At 37.2% G+C, this 22,335-nt stretch overlaps 1 protein-coding gene across 2 annotated transcripts in view; it reads right to left on the bottom strand.

Annotated features, from left to right (window-relative positions):
* Window positions 1-5,300: 5,300 nt before the first annotated feature.
* Window positions 5,301-22,335, bottom strand: part of LOC149569355 (putative 2-carboxy-D-arabinitol-1-phosphatase) — a 108,415-nt gene continuing 91,380 nt past the window's right edge. For both annotated transcript variants that reach the window (XM_089822062.1, XM_089822063.1), the window contains exon 7: window positions 5,301-5,589. In XM_089822062.1, the coding sequence (XP_089678188.1) occupies window positions 5,466-5,589 (124 nt within the window). In that variant the 3' untranslated portion in view covers window positions 5,301-5,465. The remainder of the gene's footprint in view (window positions 5,590-22,335) is intronic.

The raw sequence follows: 22,335 nt of genomic DNA, 5'->3' as shown, positions 1-22,335 counted from the left end.
ACTTTAAATACCTTAGAGAGGAAGAAATATAAAAATGATAAAGTTGTTTAAGCATGATAATTGATCTTTCCACATTAAAGATTCTATGATGATTAATCTAGATGATAATATTAATGTAGGTTCACATCCCCTTGGTAACACTAAGGGGGAGATTGTTGGAATGCGTCCAACATATCTTGTCTAGATTGGTGACATGGTCTAACACCCTCCCATGAGATCCTTAACCAAGATGAAATTAGTTTCCTAAATAAATACATCTTTTGTGAGAAATGACCAAATCAACTCCCTACAGTAATTGTATTAGATTTTCTAAATGACTCTTCTAGACAAATCTATATGGTGTCTTTATGTCTATTCAACCCATTTGTTATTTTTTGTCTTGCTATTCCTTTCAACTCGAGTCTGCATTTTCTTATTCCTTGTAGTTGTAGTCTTCTATTTGATCATTTGGTTGTATTTTCTCTCCTTTTGATGTCTTACTTCACCTAGGTTTACATTGGCACTTCTACAATCTTTTGTAATATTTAGTGTAACATCTAGAAGACTTGCTTCTTGAAGAATAACTAAGAAGGAAACCTTCATCAAATCTACAGTTAGATTTTCCTAAATCCTCATGATCTCTTCTTATATAGAAATTAATACTAAAAGCCTTGAAGTATTTGATTGTTGCTACTCTTCCCTTCTATAGCTCATAATTTTTCTTGCTATTGTTATCTTTGGTTTTCTCATTGTTTTGATTGTAGGTCATTGCATTAATTGCTTCTCTCCAAAACTTGTTTGGTAGCATAGATTCATTTGACATTGTTCTAGCAATCTCTTAAACGGTTTGATTCTTTCTTTCTACAACTCCTATAAGAATTTTCCTAAGGGAAAAATTCACCTAAGAACTAAGAACTCAAACACAAGCACAACTGTAGACTAGAAAGAGAGAGTATGATTAGAATGATGATATATTCATTCAATATGCTCGTAAGAGTACACTAGGAGTGCCTGTATATAAAGGCCTCTGAGATGCATCTAGAATGCCTAAGAATCAGCTACATGATAAGTCATACAACTAGGCACATGTCCACTAGATATGGGTTATCCTCCATTAAGCACGGAAGTAAGTGTGATGATGAGAGAATAAGCCTACAAGGGTGTAACACACAAATCAGAATTGTAGACAACATGTGCTAAAAAGGGAGTGTGAATAACTGTGTTGTCTATATGACAACTCAGTGAATGATGCAAACTCCAATGTTGTAGACACCATGTGCTGAAATAGAGTTGCGTACTTCTGTGTTGTCAAGATGACAACTCAAAAAGGTGCACAAACTCCTAAGTGTCTCACAAAATAAAATGATAAAATAATGCAATATAATAAAATAATGCATTAACCTAAGTAAACTTAAGTGAGTGTAAATAGCAAATATGTATTTACACCAACAACTCCATCTTGTTATGGAGATTGTGAAACTTGAAAAATGTCTTTTATTCCATGATATTCACAAAAATATTTAAATTCATTTGAGGTAAACTTACCTCACTGGTTTGTTCTCGAGCTTTGCTTGTTTTCTAATACAAAATCATTTTCAATCGAGGCTTTGATAAATTTAAACTTTTCAAGCTATAAAAGTAATCAATGTCATTCGAGAATGATTACTAGCAAGGAGCATTAGATAAATCTCACCTTGCAAGCTTTGCGCTCTTGCAAGCATATGGAGAATTGTATGAACAAGTTCCAAATGCTTTTTTGTTGAGACCCTAAGCCCTAAACATCTTTGACATAAAAGATGTTTTCTATTTTTATCTTCCCATTATCAAGACTAAGAGTATGTTTTCCTATTATCCAAGTAGCAAATTCATTTTTGCTAATATTTACCATGTTTTTGATGAATTAATTCAAAAAGAGAACTTGCTCTTGTACCCTCTCATATTGCTTGAAAAATAATGTTAATGTAAAAGTGAATGCCTTTATTATGGCCATTAAAGATTGTTTGCACTAGCGTAAAATTTTCTTATAATTTTTTGGGTCTAGATTTCTTTTCGAAATAAAAAATATTACTATTTTTCTTATCAAAGATATCCTTGTTTTTCTAGGAGTTTCCTAAAAACCAATTCTAGACCATAGGTGTTTCACTTGTAGCAATTGATGTAGAAATCCATGAAGGGAGCAATTGGAATGTAGCTTTTCCAACCCAAAATCATTTCTTAAATGTGCCCCACAATTTTTTTGTTATGACCAAATTGGTAATAGCTAAAAAATTGTTTTGGAACTTATGTATGTGAGACTACTTTGGAGGTAACAATTTGTAAATTTATCCAACTTGTGAAGGATAATGATTTTGTGTGATATCACTTTCTTCATTCTTATTACTATCATTATTGATGGAGATCTTAAGTGTATCTACATAACCTTTATTCTTTTCTTCATTTGTCTTATTTGGTAAATTTGTAGCCTTGGAACTTGAATCTTCTTTGGTAGCTTTTTTGTTCTCAATGACCACACTAATCTTGATGAATGTGACTTTTAGGAATTTTATAATATAATGCAATATTTTGATTTTCTTTTCAATTTACATGCTTTTATTCAATTGGATAGTTGCTTTATCTAATTCCGTTCTCAAATAAACAATTTTAGAATCTCTTTTCACAATATTATTCAATTTTTTTCATAGCTATACTCTAACTTTCACTTTTGCCTCTTCAAGTTGAATCTTTAGGCTAATGACAATCTTTCCTAATTTAAAGTTTCCTACTCTCTCCATTTACAAGATATACGGTTGATGGCATCCTTTAAGGGGATATTTTACCCCTAAGAATGAGTAGTAATTATTACACATTGATTGTAGACTATAGGGGATCAAACAATTGGATATTTTGAGTCAAGATATATAGAATTGTGTTGTCACATTGTAGAGGAGATCTATTGTAATTGTTTTACTTTTTTAGTGTATATTTATTAATATTTGGATATTCCTGCTAGTTTATTTATTTTTTAGTTTGAACTGTATTTTTCTTATTCAAAGTGATTTTAACAAGTTGGACGTGTATGCATCAATTATCATATAAGAAAACAAGATCATTAGTATAATGTTGATATTTATTTTTAAAATGGACATAAACCAAGATAAATTGCAACAATATATTGACCATTGATTTTTCTGCAAAATGTGACCATATTTATATCAAATTATGTTACACAATTTAAGATATACAAAGCACATGTGTTACTTATTTGAAATTTATTTCAATCTTCATTGTGGAACTTAGTAGTGCTTCTCCATTAAAAGGTAATAATTGACCTTACCTCAATATCACCACCACTAGAGGATCAAGGGATATTCACTTTGAATGCGGCTATTCTCCCTACAAATTGTATAGTTGACCAATTTAAAAAAAATTGAAAACATCATGGATTTTTTTGAAAATTTCAGCATTTGATCTTCATGATCTGCATAGTTTGTAGTCGAAAACAACAAAAAATTTGGAAAAAAATCACTACTTTTTCATGAATCTGGAAAAAAAAAGGTTACTTTGTTTTGTTTTTAGTGCATTTTGTCTGGAGATTAGCCTGCCCCATTCACTTTTAGGATGGGTTATGAGATAGAAGGCAAGTGGTTAGATGATTATTACAAAATTAGAATATTGTATTGTCAAGCTTTCTCCACATCCTTTTTCATTGATAAATAACCAAATTTAGGGGTGTACAAAAGACACTACACATTAATTTATAAAGGTGTTTGTTGCCTTCAATATTTTGTTACAAAGGAATGAATTTTGATAATGTGCATTATCCATGATTGGCAACACCATGAGATTGGTAGTACAAATAGAAAACTACATTAAAAGCTATCCAAAGAAAATAAAGGTGTATGTGAGTATAGTCAAAATGGACCTTACTAAGTGTCCACAATCAATTTCTAAAATGTCATAAAAGTCAATGCATACTTGTTACCAAGCAAATTGATTTACATAAAAATCCATTAAAAAAATTGTACATATTATAATTGCTTCCAGATGCTTATATTATAATTCCTCGATGACGCACCATTAAATTGTTCTTTTCTTTCCTACCTTTGGATATATGTAATCATTCTTTCATGCCCTTACTGTAGTAATAAAAAGGCCACAAAATATATCAATGATAATTGTTATTTTGCATCTCTATGTATGCTGCAACAGTTAGGCAATTTTAACAACACTACAATATCTGGGTATGTTATTTCTCCTCTAAGATGTGCAACTTTTTTAAGATATGTGCACAAAGATCTAGAAAAATTGTTCATGCATGTAGCACTTCACATTTTTTTTGTCTCTACATTTCTGCATTTGAGATTATCAATCCCTACCTATTTATAGCCAAGGAACTAATGTTTTTAGTTGACACCCCCTATTAATTTGTGCAGTTTCCAAAAGTCAAGTTCTAAAGTTTAGATTTTTAATTTTTAAAATTTTTTATACTGATTTATATCTATTTTTCCATTGGTCCGGTACAATTTCCTGGTATTTTTAAGTTAAAAAAATTAGAAAAATTATCAACAACATTTATTACATTTAATAGGTGTCATTCACACCACCAGACTTTGTCATCCATGTTTGGCATTGTACAATTTTCATCGTTTGTTAAAGAAGAGAGTATTCTATTATTATTTTTTATCCAATTTGTTTTGTTTTATATGAGAATGGCGAAAAAGAGGAAATTTTTTCCACCATAATCATGAAAATCATGGAAACACCAACGACTTATAGTGAGTATTTAATAGCTGAAAATATTTAATACGTGTGATTGGTATTTTAAAATAGTGTCACATAGATAGATGTGAATTTTTTAAATTATTTTTTTATTCGTAGATAGATGTGAATTTTTATTCATTATGATTGGTGATATATTAAATGAAATTAATTTTTAAAAACAATTAACAAGTCTATCTCACATTTGTTTAATAATGTTCAACATTTTAATAATAATACTATATTAAAAAATATATTGTTAAATTAAATTAGTTCAAAACTTTAAAAAGAATAATTTTTTTAAAAATAAATTAATTCATTGAAACATTAATTAATGCAAAGTATCAATTTAAACTTTTATAATTCTTTTGTTTCTAAATTTTATAAAATATTCTTATACTAAAACAAAGCTTTTTAATCTAATTTTACTTATTATTATATTTAATATAGAGCATAAAACAAAACATATTCTTTTTTGTAAAAAAAATTTGTCAATTTTTTTTTACCAAGATGACATACATTCTAAGTTTCCTACACTTGAAAACTAAATAATCTAGTATTGAATTTTTGACAACTAACTCATGTTAACCAAAAGAAACTTTGTGTGACCAAATTTATCTTAATACCCAAAAAATAGTTTTTCCATTTTTAAATTGGAGAAGAAGGCAGGGACTCAAGCTCAGCCACAGCTCTTGTTTATACTATAAATTATTTCATTCTTAAAATCCCAAAAAATCTATTACGAAGGTTTAGTAGTGCACATTGTCAATATGTAAATGAGTCGTCAAATTTAAACACTGAAGCATGGGTTCTCCACATTTGTTAAAGACAAAAGTTGAAATCCCACCATTATTGATGTCAATAGCACGAAACCTGTAAACATGGCAAAAAGAAAAAGAAAAAGTGAAAGACTATCTTTAGACTTGCGTCAAAATCCTTAACATGAGTATGCAATTAAATAGAAAGCCTACTTTAATAGGGTTTCTTGAGCCAATAGTGCAAAGTTTTACAGCTTGTGAGAAATGATTCAAATGTGTTTAATATTTTGACGACTTACCATTATTAAAATATCATTCTTTTGAAAACCACGTGTTTAATATTTTGACAACTTACCATTATGAAAATATCATTCTTTTGAAAATCATGTGTTTAATGATAAATACACGAGTTTCACTATTTATGAGCAGTGATCCACATACCATGCTCAGTACCCAAATTATACATTTTTCATACAACATACTCCATGAGCTGCTAACATAATAATTCTTAATGAGACAAAGGAAAACAGTAGACATTTGTATTCTAAATATATATTTAGAAGCCACGTTCTTGTTCCTATGAATAAGAATTTGAATTTAGTTTCACATGCCAATCGAAAGAATAGAGCGAGCATTTTCATAGAGAGACGTAATATCAAGAAATATATTTAAACATATAAGAAGATCGGTATTTTAATATCATAAATTTATACATAATTTCTTCCACGCACTTTTAGCTGTCCTGCAAATACAATGTGCCCATATGGAACAAGTAAACAAATATCTAAGCATTGGTTCTAGATAGAAATAGGTAAATATAGTTAACAATTCGAAGACGCAGGAAATCCTTCAAGATCTATTTTAAAAGAGGTGGAGATTTAATGAAGTCAAAAATATTGTTAAAGGTTTAAGTAGAATCTTTCCTTAAAAAATAGCAGTATTTAATTTTTATGGCTGTAGATTTGAGCCGTAGAAAAGGAGGGCTAGAAATTATCCTATCAGCTCAGACTTTTTTTCTTAAATAGTCAAAAGTTTTTCAATTTTTATCAATTTTTTTTTTTTTTATCATATATCCTCCTTTACCTGAATTGATCATAAATAACAAAATGAATCACAGATCACCAGCTTTCATAATTTTTGGAGCTTAAACTTATTAAGACTAGACTGTACTACAATATTCATGTGACCACCTATTATAAAAATAATTCCAAAAAATCTCAGCAGCACCCACTGAAAAGTTTTACACACACCCCTCCATGGGACCTCAGCCTTATGAAAAGGACTGAATTCACGTGTTTCGAGAATAGCGTCAGTAGTACTGGTATAAGCATCTAGATTTTACAATAAATTAAGTTTTCTAATTTAACATTCAAAAAAACCTAAAATGTCATCTGATAATGTGGTCAACCAGGAGAGCTCCTGGGCTAAAGAGAGGATGATGAGAATATCCTTGAGATTTGAAATTACTATGAATTTTCGAACTTCGGAATCTGAGAATGTGGAGAAGCGTTGGCTGCCGGCTGGGCTAGGGTTTTTCCCCTAGCCTGTTCTTGGTGTTGGATCTTTACTATTTTTCTGTTCTGTTTGGATTGCTAGCTACTGGACATAATTTGCGTCGGTGTTTTTGGAAATCTTCTGCAGTCAATTTTGGATTGGGGTTTTATTGTTTGCATGGAAGGGCCTGGGATTTCTTCTCCGTTGGTGAGAACAGATGGTTCTTCTCCAACTATGCATGCAATGCGATCTGAATCGTTTTATTCAGGGGAGAGCTCCAAGTTGAAAAAAGTTAATGGTTTTTTTTCGCGTAGCCATGATCGCCCTATTCTGGTTATTCCTCCACCGGCTGTAATGGAGAACATTGATTATTGGACCAAGCATGCTTTGATATGCAAATTTCTTGGAATCCGAATTTCCCTATCCGCTCTTGAGGCATGGATCCGCCGCTCATGGCAGGTGGAAGGCGATATGGAGATTATGTTGGCGGGGAATAGTTATTTTTTTGTTGTATTCTCTTGCATGTCTGATCGGGATCGTGTTTTTGAAGGAGGCCCTTATTTCTACAACCATGTGGGGTTATTTGTCAAACCTTGGCATTCAGGTTTTAATTCTGCTGAGGATCTCCCTTCAACAGTGCCAGTTTGGGTTCGCTTGCCTCGTCTTCCCTTGGAATTTTGGCGTGAAGACATCCTTCGACAAATTGCTGCTTTGTTGGGGAAGCCGGCTGCGATCGCACATCAATCCCTCGATAAAAAGGTTATTTCTTATGCTAGAATTTGTGTTGAAATTAATTTGAATAACCCATTACCAGATTCTTTGGAAATTTGTATGCGGGATTTTTCTTGGGTGCAGCAGTTAGATTATGAATCTCTCCCTTTCCGTTGCCGGATTTGTCATGAGTATGGTCATTTACTGCGTCAGTGCCCCCGTAACTCAAGTTTCAAAGGAGTGGATGGTTCTACAACTGGCAATACTGGTGGTTTGGCAGATACTACAGGGAAAGGACAATCTCAAATGGCTAATACTACTAAGGGGATGAATCCGCAAGATGCTACAGGTAAGGGTAAGGCTCAAATGCAGGATAAGGATGGATTTACCCCTGTTCGCCCTCGTGCTAAGGGTCGCGGTCAAAAGAGGCCTTTGAAAGAAAGATTATCTGATTCAGGTTTTAACCGCTTTGAGGTGCTGGATAGTATGGTTCTAGAGGAGGGTATTCCTCCTCCTATCTCTTCTGATCCAGTTTGCCCAGATGAGAGATCTGTTCCTAATGATGCTTGTGGGGCATCCCAAGTTGTAGTATATCAGAACTATGAGGTCCCTGTAGCTCCTGTGACAGGGGCTCTGGTGACTCCTGCAATGTTGGAGGATAATGATGTTGTTTTAGCTGATTTGGTTAAGGATGTGCTACCATCAGGTAAGGGCAAGGGTTCTCCTCTCCCCTTGGGGTTGATGTCTTGACCCTTTAAGCGGGCTTCTTCTACTCCTCCTCTAAGGAGTGGGCGCAAAACAGACCAAGAGAAGATTAAACTCACGGGAGATATATTGATTGAGTTTGGTTTAGTGAAACCTTTGGATTCTCATTTTCCCAATTCTACCCAATGATGATTATTCTCTCATGGAATGTAAGGGGGTTGAATAGCATCCCTAGACAAAAGGCTATTCATAACTTGGTGGTTGATCATAGCCTTGATGTTTTTTGTATCCAAGAGACTAAGCTCTCTGTGGAGTCTATGGTCCAACATGCCTCTAGTATTTGGTCTCGTGGCCAATGCCAGTGTGTTGGGGCAATAGGCAGTGCGGGTGGTTTAGCTATATTTTGGGATCCTCAAAAAATTTCTCCTCTTGGCTGGATGTCTTCTCGCTCAGCTCTCTCTATGGTAGCTTCTGCTCTAGACTCAGGAGAGGTAATCATGGTTACTAATTTGTATGCACCTGTTGATCTTGTGGGAAAGGAGGAACTTTGGGAACATATTCAATATGTTAGAAATTGTCATCCTTATCATCCTTGGGTGTTAGCAGGGGACTTCAATTCAGTTTTAAGTCTGGAGGAGAAGCATGGTGGTTTGGCTAGATTGGGGCCTTCTTCTGCTCTTCTTCGGCAACATATATCTCTTTTGCATCTCTCTGATGTTAAGCCTTCTAATGGTCTCTATACCTGGAATAATCGCAGGACTGGTGTTGCTGCTATCTCAGAACGTCTGGATAGATTTCTTGATCCTTGCTTCTAGGTTAGTGGCACCCTTACTATCTCTTCAGAAATCCTTGATTGGAGGGGTTCAGATCATTGGCCAATCAAATTTTCCGCTACAGCAGCTTATGTTTCGAAGCATCCTCCTTTTAAGTTCTAGTTGATGTGGCTTCGGGACTCCTCTCTTCATGATTGTGTTTTCTGTTGGTGGAAAGATGGTGCTCCTGAATATGGTACTGCAATGTTCTCATTTTCTAAAAGGCTTCAATATGTTAAAAGGCAGCTCAAGATATGGAATAGGGAATGCTTTGGGAACCTTCACTTTATGAAGAGGCTTGCTCAAGAAGATCTTGATGTCATCACAAGGGAGATTAGAGATCGAGGTTTCTCAGAGGATCTTGGCAAGGCTGAATCCCTTGCTTCTAGAGCTCTAGAAGAATGGGAACTTCGAGAGGAAATTTTTTGGAAGCAAAAAGCTAGAGTTGATTGGCTCCAGGAAGGTGATCGTAACACTGCCTTTTTCCATAAAACAGTGCAATCTCGCCGGAATCAGAGCACTATCTCTTCTTTGGTTAATTCTCAAGGTATCCAACTGAATTCCTTGCCAGCTTTGTTCCAGGAGGCTATTTGGTACTTCTCTACCCTCTTCTCTGAGGACTCTCCTCCTGCTGATAATGAAGAAAATCTTATTTTGTCCTGTATTCCTTCCCTTATCACTCAGGAAATGAATGATTATCTCATGCGTCCTATTTCTTTGGAAGAGTTGGAGGAGGTGGTCTTTGGCATGCCTAAGGGGAAGGCTCCTGGTCCTGATGGCTTTCCAGTTGAATTCTTTCAGGAATTTTGGGACATCATTAATCATGATTTGTTGGAGGTGGTTAAAGAATCCTATGCTAGCAAGCAGATGCTTCGAGCTTTGAACTCTACATTCTTGACTCTTATTCCTAAGAGAGAGGGTGCTAATTAATTGGAGTTTTTTAGACCAATTGCCTTATGTAATGTGGTTTACAAAGTTATTACTAAGTTGATTGCTGAGAGATTGAAAAGGTGGCTTCCCATTATTATCTCAGAAGAACAAGGTGGTTTTGTTGCTGGCAGACAAATTTTGGATGGGGTGGTTATTGCTACTGAGGCTATTCACTCTATGGCTACTTCAAGGGAGAGAGCCATGTTTGTTAAGCTGGATATGGCTAAGGCCTACGATAGAGTTAAATGGAGCTTCCTAAGGAGTATTCTTCTTTCTTTTGGATTTAGCTTTGACTGAGTGAGTTGGATTATGAGTTGTGTTACTTCTGCCTCTTTTTCTGTTCTTATTAATGGTCAACCTTCTCAACTATTTGGTGCTTCTAGAGGCCTCCGCCAGGGTGACCCTCTCTCCCCATATCTATTCATCATCATGGCTGAAGGCTTGGGCAGATTCATTAAGCATCAGGTGTTCCAGAATTCTATTCAAGGCTGGCGGTGGGGTAATAGCTTACCTTTTCTTTCCCATCTTCAATTTGTTGATGATTCTGCTCTTGTTGGTCTTGCTAGGATCAAGGAAGTTGAGGCCTTTCAACATGCTTTGGACGTTTATTTGGCAGCTTCAGGCCAGAAAGTTAATGAGCACAAATCTTCGATTTACTTTTTTAACACTCCTGATTCTATTCAGCACAGGATTGTTGGTATCCTACGGTTTCAGATAGGATCACTTCCTTTGACTTATCTTGGCATCCCTATTGCTGTTTCCAGGCAGCCACGTCTCTTCTGGCAAAATTTGATTACCAAACTTCAGGATAAGGTAAATCATTGGACTCATAAATGGCTTTCTATTGCTGCCCGGGTTACTCTTCTTCAAGCTGTTATCCAAGCTCTTCCTACTTATCGAAGCATGGTTCACGCTGCACCTATTTACTTTCTCAAGGAGTTTGATGCTCTTTCTCGACAATTCCTTTGGAGTGGTAATTTGCGTAGTACTAAATGGAGCTTGGTTAATTGGGCAACTGTTTGTAGGCCTAAAAAGGAGGGTGGTCTTGGTCTTCGATCTGCTCTATTGAGTAGTCAAGCTTTGGCTGCTAAACTTTATTGGCGATGGTGCTCTGGACAACATCAACTTTGGGCTCGTATTATCACTCATAAATATTTTCATGGTGCTGATCCTTGCTCTGTTTCTGCACTTCCTCTTGAAGGTCGTGGCTCAATGGTTTGGCATACTTTGAACACAGGTGCGATGTTGGTAAAGAGGGGTCTATTTTGGATATGTAAAGGAAGTTCTTAGGCTTTGTTTTGGTCTGATGCTTGGGATGGATTCCCTTCCATTTTATCCATATACCCTCATTTTCAGCCTCTTTGTGACTCTTTTCTTGCCGCTGGATGGGATAAAGTGGCTCATTACAAGACTCCTTATCAATTGGGACCTGTTGTTGGTTACAGATGGAAGCATTCTTCTGATTGGCCTCCTGGAGGTACAGACATGGATCGTCAGGAGCTTTCTCAAATTCTGGCCTCTAGAGAGTGTTCTTCTTTGCTTGGTCCAGATGTTTTGGCTTGGGGCGGTACCTTGTCTGGTAAATATCATGTCTCTGCTGGGTATCAAGAGATAACTAGACAATTATTTGGGGATGCTGAGGTCCCTTGGTGGAAGCAAGTTTGGAATAAAGTTTCTTGGTCCAAGTGCAATTTTTTCATGTGGCTAGTGGCTCACAACCGTTGTCTTACCTGGGATAATCTTTGTAAACGTGGATTTCAGGGCCCCTCTTATTGTGTTTTGTGTGGTAATGGAGAGGAGTCTGTCTCCCATCTATTCTTCCATTGCTCCTATTCTACTCAGATATGGCACCTTTGGTGGCGCGCTTGGGGTTGCTCTTGTCGGCATGCTTCCTCTTTGCCTGAGTTCTGGGCTTGCTTGGGTACTGCTCCCTCCAAGTCTTCTTTTCTCCATGCTGCTTGGATTGCTGGCCCATCTTTCATGCTTTGGCATATCTGGTTGGAGAGGAATCGTCGCATATTCCAAGATGTTCGGCTTGGTGTTTTGCATCTTTGGTGGAAAATATCACATTCTCTTCAGGAAACTATTCTTGTGAAGTGTGAGCTTGATGGGGGTATGGATCCAGTTGATCTTGCTATCTGTAATCGTCTCAATTTTCATCTGCAGGATGGGGCTGCAGCTCATAGGTTTCCTTCTATGTCCAGGTAGCTTCATCATCAGAGGAAGGGTCAGGTTAACCGGGATGGGCACTGGACTCCTCCTCCCTGTGGAGTTCTGAAAATTAACACTGATGGTTCTTCCCGTGGGAATTCTGGTCCGGCTGGTATTGGTGGAGTGGCTCGTTGTAGTTCTGGGGATGTTAAATTTTTCTTCTCAGTTCATAAGGGTGATTATACTAACAATCTCATGGAAGCTCAGGCTATTTTATATGCTGTGGAATAGTGTTGCTTGCGGGGATGGAGTAAGATTATCTATGAGTCTGATTCCCAGGTAGTGGTGAACATGCTTTCTTCGCAAGAGCTTGAGGATGTTAGTTGGCAGCTGGCTACTGTTGTTAAGCAAATTCTTTTCTTCTCTTCCTCTTTTCAGTTCATTAGGTTCACGTATATTCCTCGTGAATGGAATATAACTGCTGATTGTTTAGCCAAATGGGCATCTAGTCATGATCCGGGTTGGAATATTAGAGATAGGAGGCAACTGTCCTTTGAGATGGTGCAAGAATTTGATGATCTTGTTGCTCAGGATCGAGCTCCTTGTTGAGCTCTCCTTGTTGTATTCCTTTCTGTCTTAATAAATTTTTACCCCTCTTTTTGCAGAGATTTGAAATTACTATACATTCTTTTAACATAGGAGGTTGAAGATCTCTCAGGAGTCATAAGATGGGCATAAATACATACAGGTCTGTCTACAAGTTCTGAATGAATTCACCGAAATTGGTTCAAACTCAGAAACCAGAATCAAAATCTTCACAGTAAAACAGTACACACTACCTAGTCAAACCAGACTGTCCAAAAATAAATACAAAAAGTTAAGTAAGATAAGGTTGACAATTTATGTGCATAAAAAGGTTCTAGGGAGTTTTCAAACCCCACAAAAACCCAGAGTGGGTTTGGCATTTTAGAACAAGGTTCTCTTAACAAACTCAGCCCCTGCCAAACTCATCAGCCTGTATTTAGAAGAAAACGTCATTTTCAGCCCCAGGCCTTCATCGGCATGCAATCAACAGGAGTTGAAATGGTCTGTCAGATGGTAACGAGTTCTATTTGTGCCAAATATCTTTGATATCTTTGATTGGGATTTGAACATTTTGGAATATGACAGAGGAAAGAAGAGACAACACATATGCAAGCATAACCAATCCAAAATGAATCTATTAGTTTTGACTAACCAGGAGTTTCTAAAGATCTGTTTACTCCTTGTGTGCATAAATAGGTATATTGGATTTACATAATGAAACAGCTGCGTGTAACATGTACAACATAATAACCTGTTTGATTTGCATAATTGATGGAGCAAGTTATGGATACTATTGTAGGGTAGTCGTCAACACATGGCTATTTCATGATGTTCCATAGTTGAGCCATTTGTGGTAATCTACATCTTGATGATTTGGAAGGCATATCCCATAAAATTTTTCTTGCAGTTTTCACTCAAAGTGGGTTTCTCACAGGCAAAAATGGTGTCATGGTGACATGCTACTACAGTTTACTTTTCAATTTCCTTGTTCATTGCTTCAGTTTATTTAAAATTGTAATGACCACCTCCTTTTTTTAACTTTTTGAAATAAATGAAAAAAGATATAGCTAATGCTGAATGTTAACTTCACATTATATGTATGTATATTAAACTAATGTAACACTGATGCTTGGGTCCCTTGGGACGAGTTTCTGGGATGGGAAAAAGGGCCTCAATTTTGGGACAGTGGGGGGCCAGCAAGAGGAAGGCAGTGGGGGGCAGGGCTCAAGGCAGGTGGGGGATACTATACATATAGAACTTGAAATGCTAGTTACGAAATGATGTTTTAGTATAACATACCAAATTGAAATACTTGAACATAGCAAAATATCAACACGAACTAGAACCATTGAACATTCAAAATATTAACATAGTACATACCCTATAGTAACATTCAAATATCAAAATTCAAAACCGACATTCAAGTACCCATCCTTGTGGTGCCATGGTTGCGGAATGGCAAAGGTATGGGTACTTGGGTACTCCAAGTACCCGGTGCGGGGACACCCTGGGGACAGGTACTTCGAGGTTTCTTGAGGGGTGTCGAGTCCTTGGGTTTCATTGTATTAAACCCACATATGAAAATGCTCTTATGGACAAACTAATAGGATGTGGGGGATGTCCAATTCGACTCATTCAATACAATAATATGAAATAACATGAGATTGCAACAATCCAGAATTGCAGGGGTTTGTCACCATCACCACTTAACCAGCACAATAAGAAAATGATTTGCAACTATCTAAATGGGGTGGGAGGGGGGTGGGGGTGGTTGGGGTTTCCATCAATGCCGCTTTAAAAAAAATTGTAATATGCAGCTAGTGTGAAAATTACAATGCAAAATTAAAACTAGAGATACCTAGATGGTGAAAACCAATTACAAACATGAAACTCACATACTCATTTGCTGATATTGGAAAATAATGAACATGCAACAACAAATTCCAGCAAATGAGGGTTTTCTAACCCAAGCCACCTAAACCAAACACTCCCAGCAAGAAATAGACCAATAGAGATGCAAAGAACTTTGACAAAAACTCTCAATTGGTTCTCAAAATAATCTCCAAACTGCAGCTCTGAAAACTGAAGAAGAAGATGATATCAAACACCATTGAAGCTCAATGTGATCTTTGTAAGCAATCACCAAGATATTCTTCAGATTGTATGATGAAGTACGGCTCTGATACCACTGATGAAGGGCCACACCACCCTTACCAACTCACAACCAAGAATGCAACACTCTAGTCCAAATCCAGATCCACACTCTAGTAGAAACCTCTGAGATCTCAACTTGTGCTTGCAAGCCACCAAGCAACCTCCTTGTTTCTAAACCGTAGTCACTAGCTCTTCTCACAAACCTAATCCAAGATCCAAGATCCCAGTGTAAACTGCCTCACATTCGGCCCTCTGTCTACACACTCACAACTCTATCACAATCCTGCTGTAAACTGCCTCACATTCGGCGCTTTGTCCACAGACTCAGGAAAACTCACTCTTCACTTCCTCCTTCTTTTTAACTCCTTGAAACTTTCCAAGCTTTCCAAGCTTCTCCTTCTCAAGCTTCCACTTCTCAAGCTTCTCCTTGAGCTTCTCCTTGAGCTTGATTATAAATGCTCATATGCCTTGCTTAAATAGGCACTTACCACCCCATGCATGACTTATCCACAAGCTTCTAGAATTCCTCCACAACCTTCTACAATATCCACAACTTTCTACAATATTCATAACTTTCTAGAATTCTACCCACACACCTTGATAAATGAAATGACAACCATTTATTTTTTTTATTTTTTCTATTATGCCACCTATGCACCTCGAAAATAGAAATCCTCTTTTCCTTTCTTTTCTCCTTTTTCCCTTTTTTAATTTTTTTTATTATTTCTCCTCTAATTTTCGTCACTTTCTCTCTCCTCCACAATTTTTTTTTTTTTTTTTCCAATAATTTTCCCATGCAAGATGCTCCTGCATCAGACTCCCCCGGTAGATAGAGAAGTGTGTCCCACACTTTGACGCCAAAAGAAAGGTCTACCACCATCTTCATCTTCACCAAAGGTTTCCACCTCAACGGGGACAAGAAAACCAGCATGCAAATCTTCCACATCTGCATTACTCTATCAACCACCAGAATCTCAACCATCCAATCAGCGTGCTCACTCCTAGGAACAAACTGAACATAATTCTTTATCAACAAACCCTCATTCACATTAGCAACTAATGAATCCACACCAGTAGCAACAAACTTCATATCAGCAACAACAAACTCCATATCAGCACCAACATGTAGATCTCCATCAACACATGCCGAACTCTCAACATTAGCAACCTCATTGCTCACAACAAGATGCTCTGCAATACATAACTCACCTCCAACAACTGGATCATCCACGACCAAGTGTTCTGCAATCTCCATGTCAGATTCAACCAATTGATCATGAAAACCAACCTTTGTCCCAACATCAACAACATTAGGCATATCTTCAGCAACAACCTCTAGTTGCTCTGCAGGTTCTGCATCAGACTCCACAAACTGATCAGCAAAACCAACCTCTTCCACCTCAACCTTGCAATGCCATCTTCTGTCATGAACCTCCTTAACTTGATCAGCCAATCTATCATCCAACCGAGAAATCATCTTAGAAAAATTCCTCTCCACTATATCATGGATTTTCGCAATCTTAGGGTCCAATCCTCTTGGAGCCATCTTCCAAGATCTTCGTAAACCCTCTACAACAAATCCTTCCCACACTCCTTGTGACAACCAAATTGTTTGCAAGTCAGATCGCAACCTGCCACCTTGCACGAACAATCAGGAACCACATCACAAGTCTAGGACAATGGATTTGCAACCCACAAGCTCTCTACGATCATGCCTCAACAAGTTCAAACTTTCATCTTTGCATCCATCAATCAATCTGCATGTCCTCCCAAGGTCCTGGTGCAAACTGCCTCAGCTTCGGCGATCTGTTTACACGCTCAGGAACTCCCACTCTAATAAACTTCACCTAACCAAGGTCCTGGTACAAGTTGCCTCACACTTCGGCGATCTGCTTGTCACTTAGGAACTCCTGCTCTGATAAACTTCACCCAACCAAGGTCCTGGTACTTCGGCGATCTGCTTGTACACTCAAGAACTCCTGCTCTGATACCACTTGATGAAGTACGGCTTTGATACCACTGATGAAGGGCCACACCACCCTTACCAACTCACAACCAAGAATGCAACACTCTAGTCCAAATCCATATCCACATTCTAGTAGAAACCTCTGAGATCTCAACTTGTGCTTGCAAGCCACCAAGCAACCTCCTTGTTTCTAAACCGCAGTCACTAGCTCTTCTCACAAACCTAATCCAAGATCCAAGATCCCAGTGTAAACTGCCTCACATTCGGCCCTCTGTCTACACACTCACAACTCCATCACAATCCTGTTGTAAGCTGCCTCACATTCGGCGCTCTGTCCACAGACTCAGGAAAACTCACTCTTCACTTCCTCCTTCTCTTTAACTCCTTGACACTTTCCAAGCTTTCCAAGCTTCTCCTTCTCAAGCTTCTCCTTGAGCTTGATTAGAAATGCTCATATGCCTTGCTTAAATAGGCACTTACCACCCCATGCATGACTTATCCACAAGCTTCTAGAATTCCTCCACAACCTTCTACAATATCCACAACTTTCTACAATATTCATAACTTTCTAGAATTCTACCCATACACCTTGATAAATGAAATGACAACCATTTATTTTTTTTATTTTTTCTATTATGCCACCTATGCACCTCGAAAATAGAAATCCTCTTTTCCTTTCTTTTCTCCTTTTTCCCTTTTTAAATTTTTTTTATTATTTCTCCTCTAATTTTCGTCACTCTCTCTCCACAAATTTTTTTTTTTCCAATAATTTTCCCATGCAAGATGCTCCTGCATCATTGTATCTTTCAACAACATGAAGAATGTCACTTGTAAAGGATTCCATCCTCACAAATCAGCAAGAAGTACAAACTTTGTCAAGAACAAAAGCATAAGTGATAAAAAATTTCTAGCTGCAACAAATGAGAGCCCAAGTTCTTTTATAGATTTTAAAACACCTTTTTGCTTTTTCCTATTTTCTAGGAATGTTTTCCCTATTTTTTTGAGGATGTGTTTTCCGCTATTTTTTTGTGTAAATGATAATTAAACTTATGATTAGACTGTTATGGTTGCACACACATGTGCATACAGTTTCCAATGTTGGTATATCCTTGGATTCTAACTGATGCTATCATATCTTAACACTCCCTCTTAGCCAGGGAAGATAACTAAGTATGAACTAGTTTAAATATCACCTAACACGTGATATCAAGGAGTATACAGATCATCGATTCACATGTCATTTGTATATCCTAGTTATGGTATGTGCACTGACATCACGTCACATGATGTCTACCATAACATATCATGGCATCTTCATGGATATTACGTCGCACAATATCCACCATAATTATCTCATTAAGAACATACTGATACACAACTGATTTCAAATCAACATAATATTCATCATGATAGTGAACATTGTGAAGTTGTTAACTTACGATGTTGAATACAAGTGTATATTATTAGAAAGGTCGTCACCTTTCACTAATGTACCTAGGGGGCCCATAAAGTCATAGAGTCACACATATGACAATAAAAGATTTTACATAGAGACACCACAGATTCTCTCACGTGGTGTTGTCATGGTGTCACACACATAACATCCACCATGACTTAAATCAAAGGGTGGATCCACTATTGCTCAATCCATAGGGTGAAAACAATGGTTTTTTCACCTCAAACTTCTTACTCAAAGGAAGGAATACACAAGGATACAAATAACAGATCACTGATGTTGAAGTTCCTTTCTAACTAAGACTTCATTCTCGAACATATCAAGCTTGTACTTCTCTCTAGCATGAGGTTTGGCGAGAATGTTGGTCGTTTGTTCTTCAGTGATAATGTACCTCAACTGAATGTTAAAGGAACCATCTCGACATGGCCTACTCCTTCCGAATGAATATCATTGGATGTCAATAGATTTAGATCATTGAGCTGCTCCCTCTGTCACGAAGGCATGTCCTGTTCATATATTCCAATCATGAAAATATCTTGTTCCAAGGGACTCATCATTAGGCACATGATTCATTAGTTTAGTAATCACAACATTGTTCACAAGAGAAACTTCCCATACACAAATGTACTTGTTTGATTCCATAGTAACATGAGTAAATGTAATAAATTTTGGATTTATCTTTAGCAACACCAAACATTCAGGGTAATGTGGCTTCCCTCTAAAGCTTTAGATACAAGCATCAAGCGTTCAACCTCCTCATTCAAGGTTGCCTTAGGTGGACTCACTAGACTCCCTCTGAATGTTATTTCCTTCTATTAGAAGATCCATCAACCTAGTGTCATAAGTGCAAACCTCAAACTCTTTCTCCCTTGAATGCAATCTCTTGTGCTTCTTGGTCCGTCCTGAAAGCATTTCAGCAAGAGATAACAAATATTTTATAAGACTAAATGATGCCAAAGGGAAATACCAAAGATAGAAGCATACAATATTTATTGTCCTAATGTTATAGCATGAATTTATTACATATGACATTATGAACATTATGAAATACTCATCTCTTTTTGTGTGATACTCCTTGTTAATTCATATCAGGCTCACATCAGTACATTGAGGATTTTGTATTATGTAATGTTTGACAATTTTGGGACTGATGAAGTCAAACCCATTGTATTGAACCCTGATACTCAAGAAGTTGTCCAGACAATATAATGACCCTTACCAACAGGCCACTAAAAAAAATTCCTAAATTTAATACACTGCTAAATAAAAGAAATTATTCTACTTAAATAACTGATGTAAAATAGTGCCAATGTATTCATTCAAAGATAACCAAGTGTTTTTACATATGATATGCAATTTTCAGCACCGAAACATTACAACGTGGCACATTACAGACAAACCCTAACTGGCTGAATTGAATTGAGAACTTGTTACAATTACAAACTGAAATGAAGAACCTGGATTGATCAAATGTTGGAGACTGAATGCTGAAGATGATATGATGAAAGTACAACTCCAATTGAAACTCCAAACCAGCAATTAAGCACAAGTGAAAGAACTAAAATATCCTTCCCACAACTACAATAATTCAGGTGATCTTTCACACCCTCAAAATTGCGTACCAATTGAGAGTTTTTGTTCTAAATGGCCAATTGTGACTACTTGCAGAAACCCTAGGCTCTACAACGCACATCAACAAATATCAATAATAAATCTCAATGATAGGCAATGAGCCCTCAATGCCTATTTATTCTTTTTCCCCTCGATAGGTCAGCCTCCTTTTTAATTTTTTCTCCGCTTCTTCCAACAACCTCTAGAACATTATTTTATTTAATGACTTTATAAAATATATCACTTTATTAAATTAATTAAATATAAATTTACCTTATAATATATTTTTTAATTGATAACTTTATAAATAATTAACTCCTCCAAAACGGGGACATTGCAGGTCTGCTCCTAAAATTGCTTGGCCTCAAGCAATCTTAATGTTGGATGCTGCAAAATCACTTCTCCCTCCCAAGTAGCATCTTGAACAGGTAAATCTTTCCACTTAACCAGATACTCTCTGATTACTCTCCTGCGAAGCTGCTTCTCTCTACCATCTAGAATGGATTTTGGCACTAAGATCAATTTTTGCTCATCATCCAAGGGAGATAATATTGCAAAAGGCATCACATTCTGACCCAACACCTTTTTTTGAGGCGTGATACATGAAGCACATTGTGCACTCTACTGTCTGTGGGAAGCTCCAACTCATAAGCCACCTCACCAACTCGCCTGATGCTCTTGAATGGTTCATAATAGCGTGGCTTGAGTTTCTCTGCACCACCTTTCTTGAGAGTGGACTGCTTATATGGCTACAACATGAGGTAAACCATATCATTTACCTCAAAACTACCCTCAATCCTCTTCTTGTCTGCATACTGCTTTTGCTGGTTCTGAGCTCTAGCAATGTTGTCTCTGAGAGTAACAACTATATCCTTACTTTCCTATAATAGTTCACCTGCACGGGGTACCCAACTATCTCCCAACAACAAATCTAAGAAACTAGGTGCCTCATAACTGTAAAGTGCCATGAAGGGTGTCATTTGTATAGTCATATGGGATGTAGTATTGTAACAATATTCACAGAGATATATCCATCTGAACCAAGCTCGCTATTGATCTGCCACATAATTCCTCAAATACCCTTCCACCCATTTTTTTACAATCTTTGTTTGACCATCGGTCTATGGGTGATAACTAGTGCTAGGTGTAAGCTCAGTGCCACACAACCGAAATACCTCCTGCCAAAAGTGACTCATGAAGCGGCTGTCCCTGTCACTCATAATGCTCTGAGGCAAACCATGTAATCTAAAAACCTCCCCGAAGAAGACCTCTGCCACCTGAGTTGCTGAGTATGTAGTAGCAATAGGGAAGAAGTGAGCATATTTTGTCAGCCTATCCACCACCACATAGATACAATCGTGCCTCTGGGCCCTGGGCAAGCCTGTGATAAAATCCATAGAGATGCACTCCCACTTCCTGTCAGGAATAGGAAGTGGCTGTGGGAGCCCTGCTGGATAAGTGTGCACTTGTTTGTTCTGCTGGAAAATATGACATTCACGCACATACTGCAAAACATCAGCCTTAAGTCCCTTCCAAGTGAACCACTCCTGTACTAACCTATAAGTCTTGAAATACCCAGGATGGCCTGCTGTAGGTAAATTATGGAATGCTCTCAAAATCAACTGCTTCACTTTTGATCCTAGGACTAAGTAAATCCTGTTCTTGTAAATGATCAAATCATCTATGAGAGTGTACCTGGTGTCGATCATTGTTCCCTCCACTATATCAGAGGTCCATGTGTCTCTAGCATATTTTGCTACAATCAAGTGTTGCCAATCCTCTGATATCTGAATCATAGAAGTGAGGTGTGGCCTACGGGATAAAGCATCTGCAACAATATTTTGTGTCCCCTTAACATATGTGGTATCAAAATCATAGGCCTGTAACTCACTCACCCACTTCTGCTGACGATCATTCAGGTCTCGCTACCCCAAAAAGTGCCTCAAAATATTATGATCAGTTTTAATACAAAATTTGCTGCCCACAAGATACTGTCTGAATTTGGCCAAGGCATGCATGATGGCCAACATCTCTTTATCATATATGTTGAATGATCTCTCAAGCCCTCTGAGTTTCCTACTCTCATAAGCTATAGCATGCTTGTCTTGCATGAGTACAACACCAACTCCATCTCCAGAAGCATCACATTGAAGCTCAAATGGCTTCGTGAAATCAGGCAATGCTAATACTGAGCATGTAGTCCTTATTTCCTTGAATTGCATAAAACAGTCTTGTGCCTCCCGAGTCCACACAAATGCCCCTTTCTTCAACAAATCTGTCATGGGT

This window comes from Cupressus sempervirens, chromosome 3 (assembly GCF_028749045.1).
Source record: "Cupressus sempervirens isolate cs-2001-9-10 chromosome 3, ASM2874904v1, whole genome shotgun sequence".
Taxonomy (NCBI): Eukaryota; Viridiplantae; Streptophyta; class Pinopsida; order Cupressales; family Cupressaceae; genus Cupressus; species Cupressus sempervirens.
The sequence above is the reverse complement of the archived record's forward strand: the minus strand, read 5'-3'. Positions and strand labels throughout refer to the sequence as shown.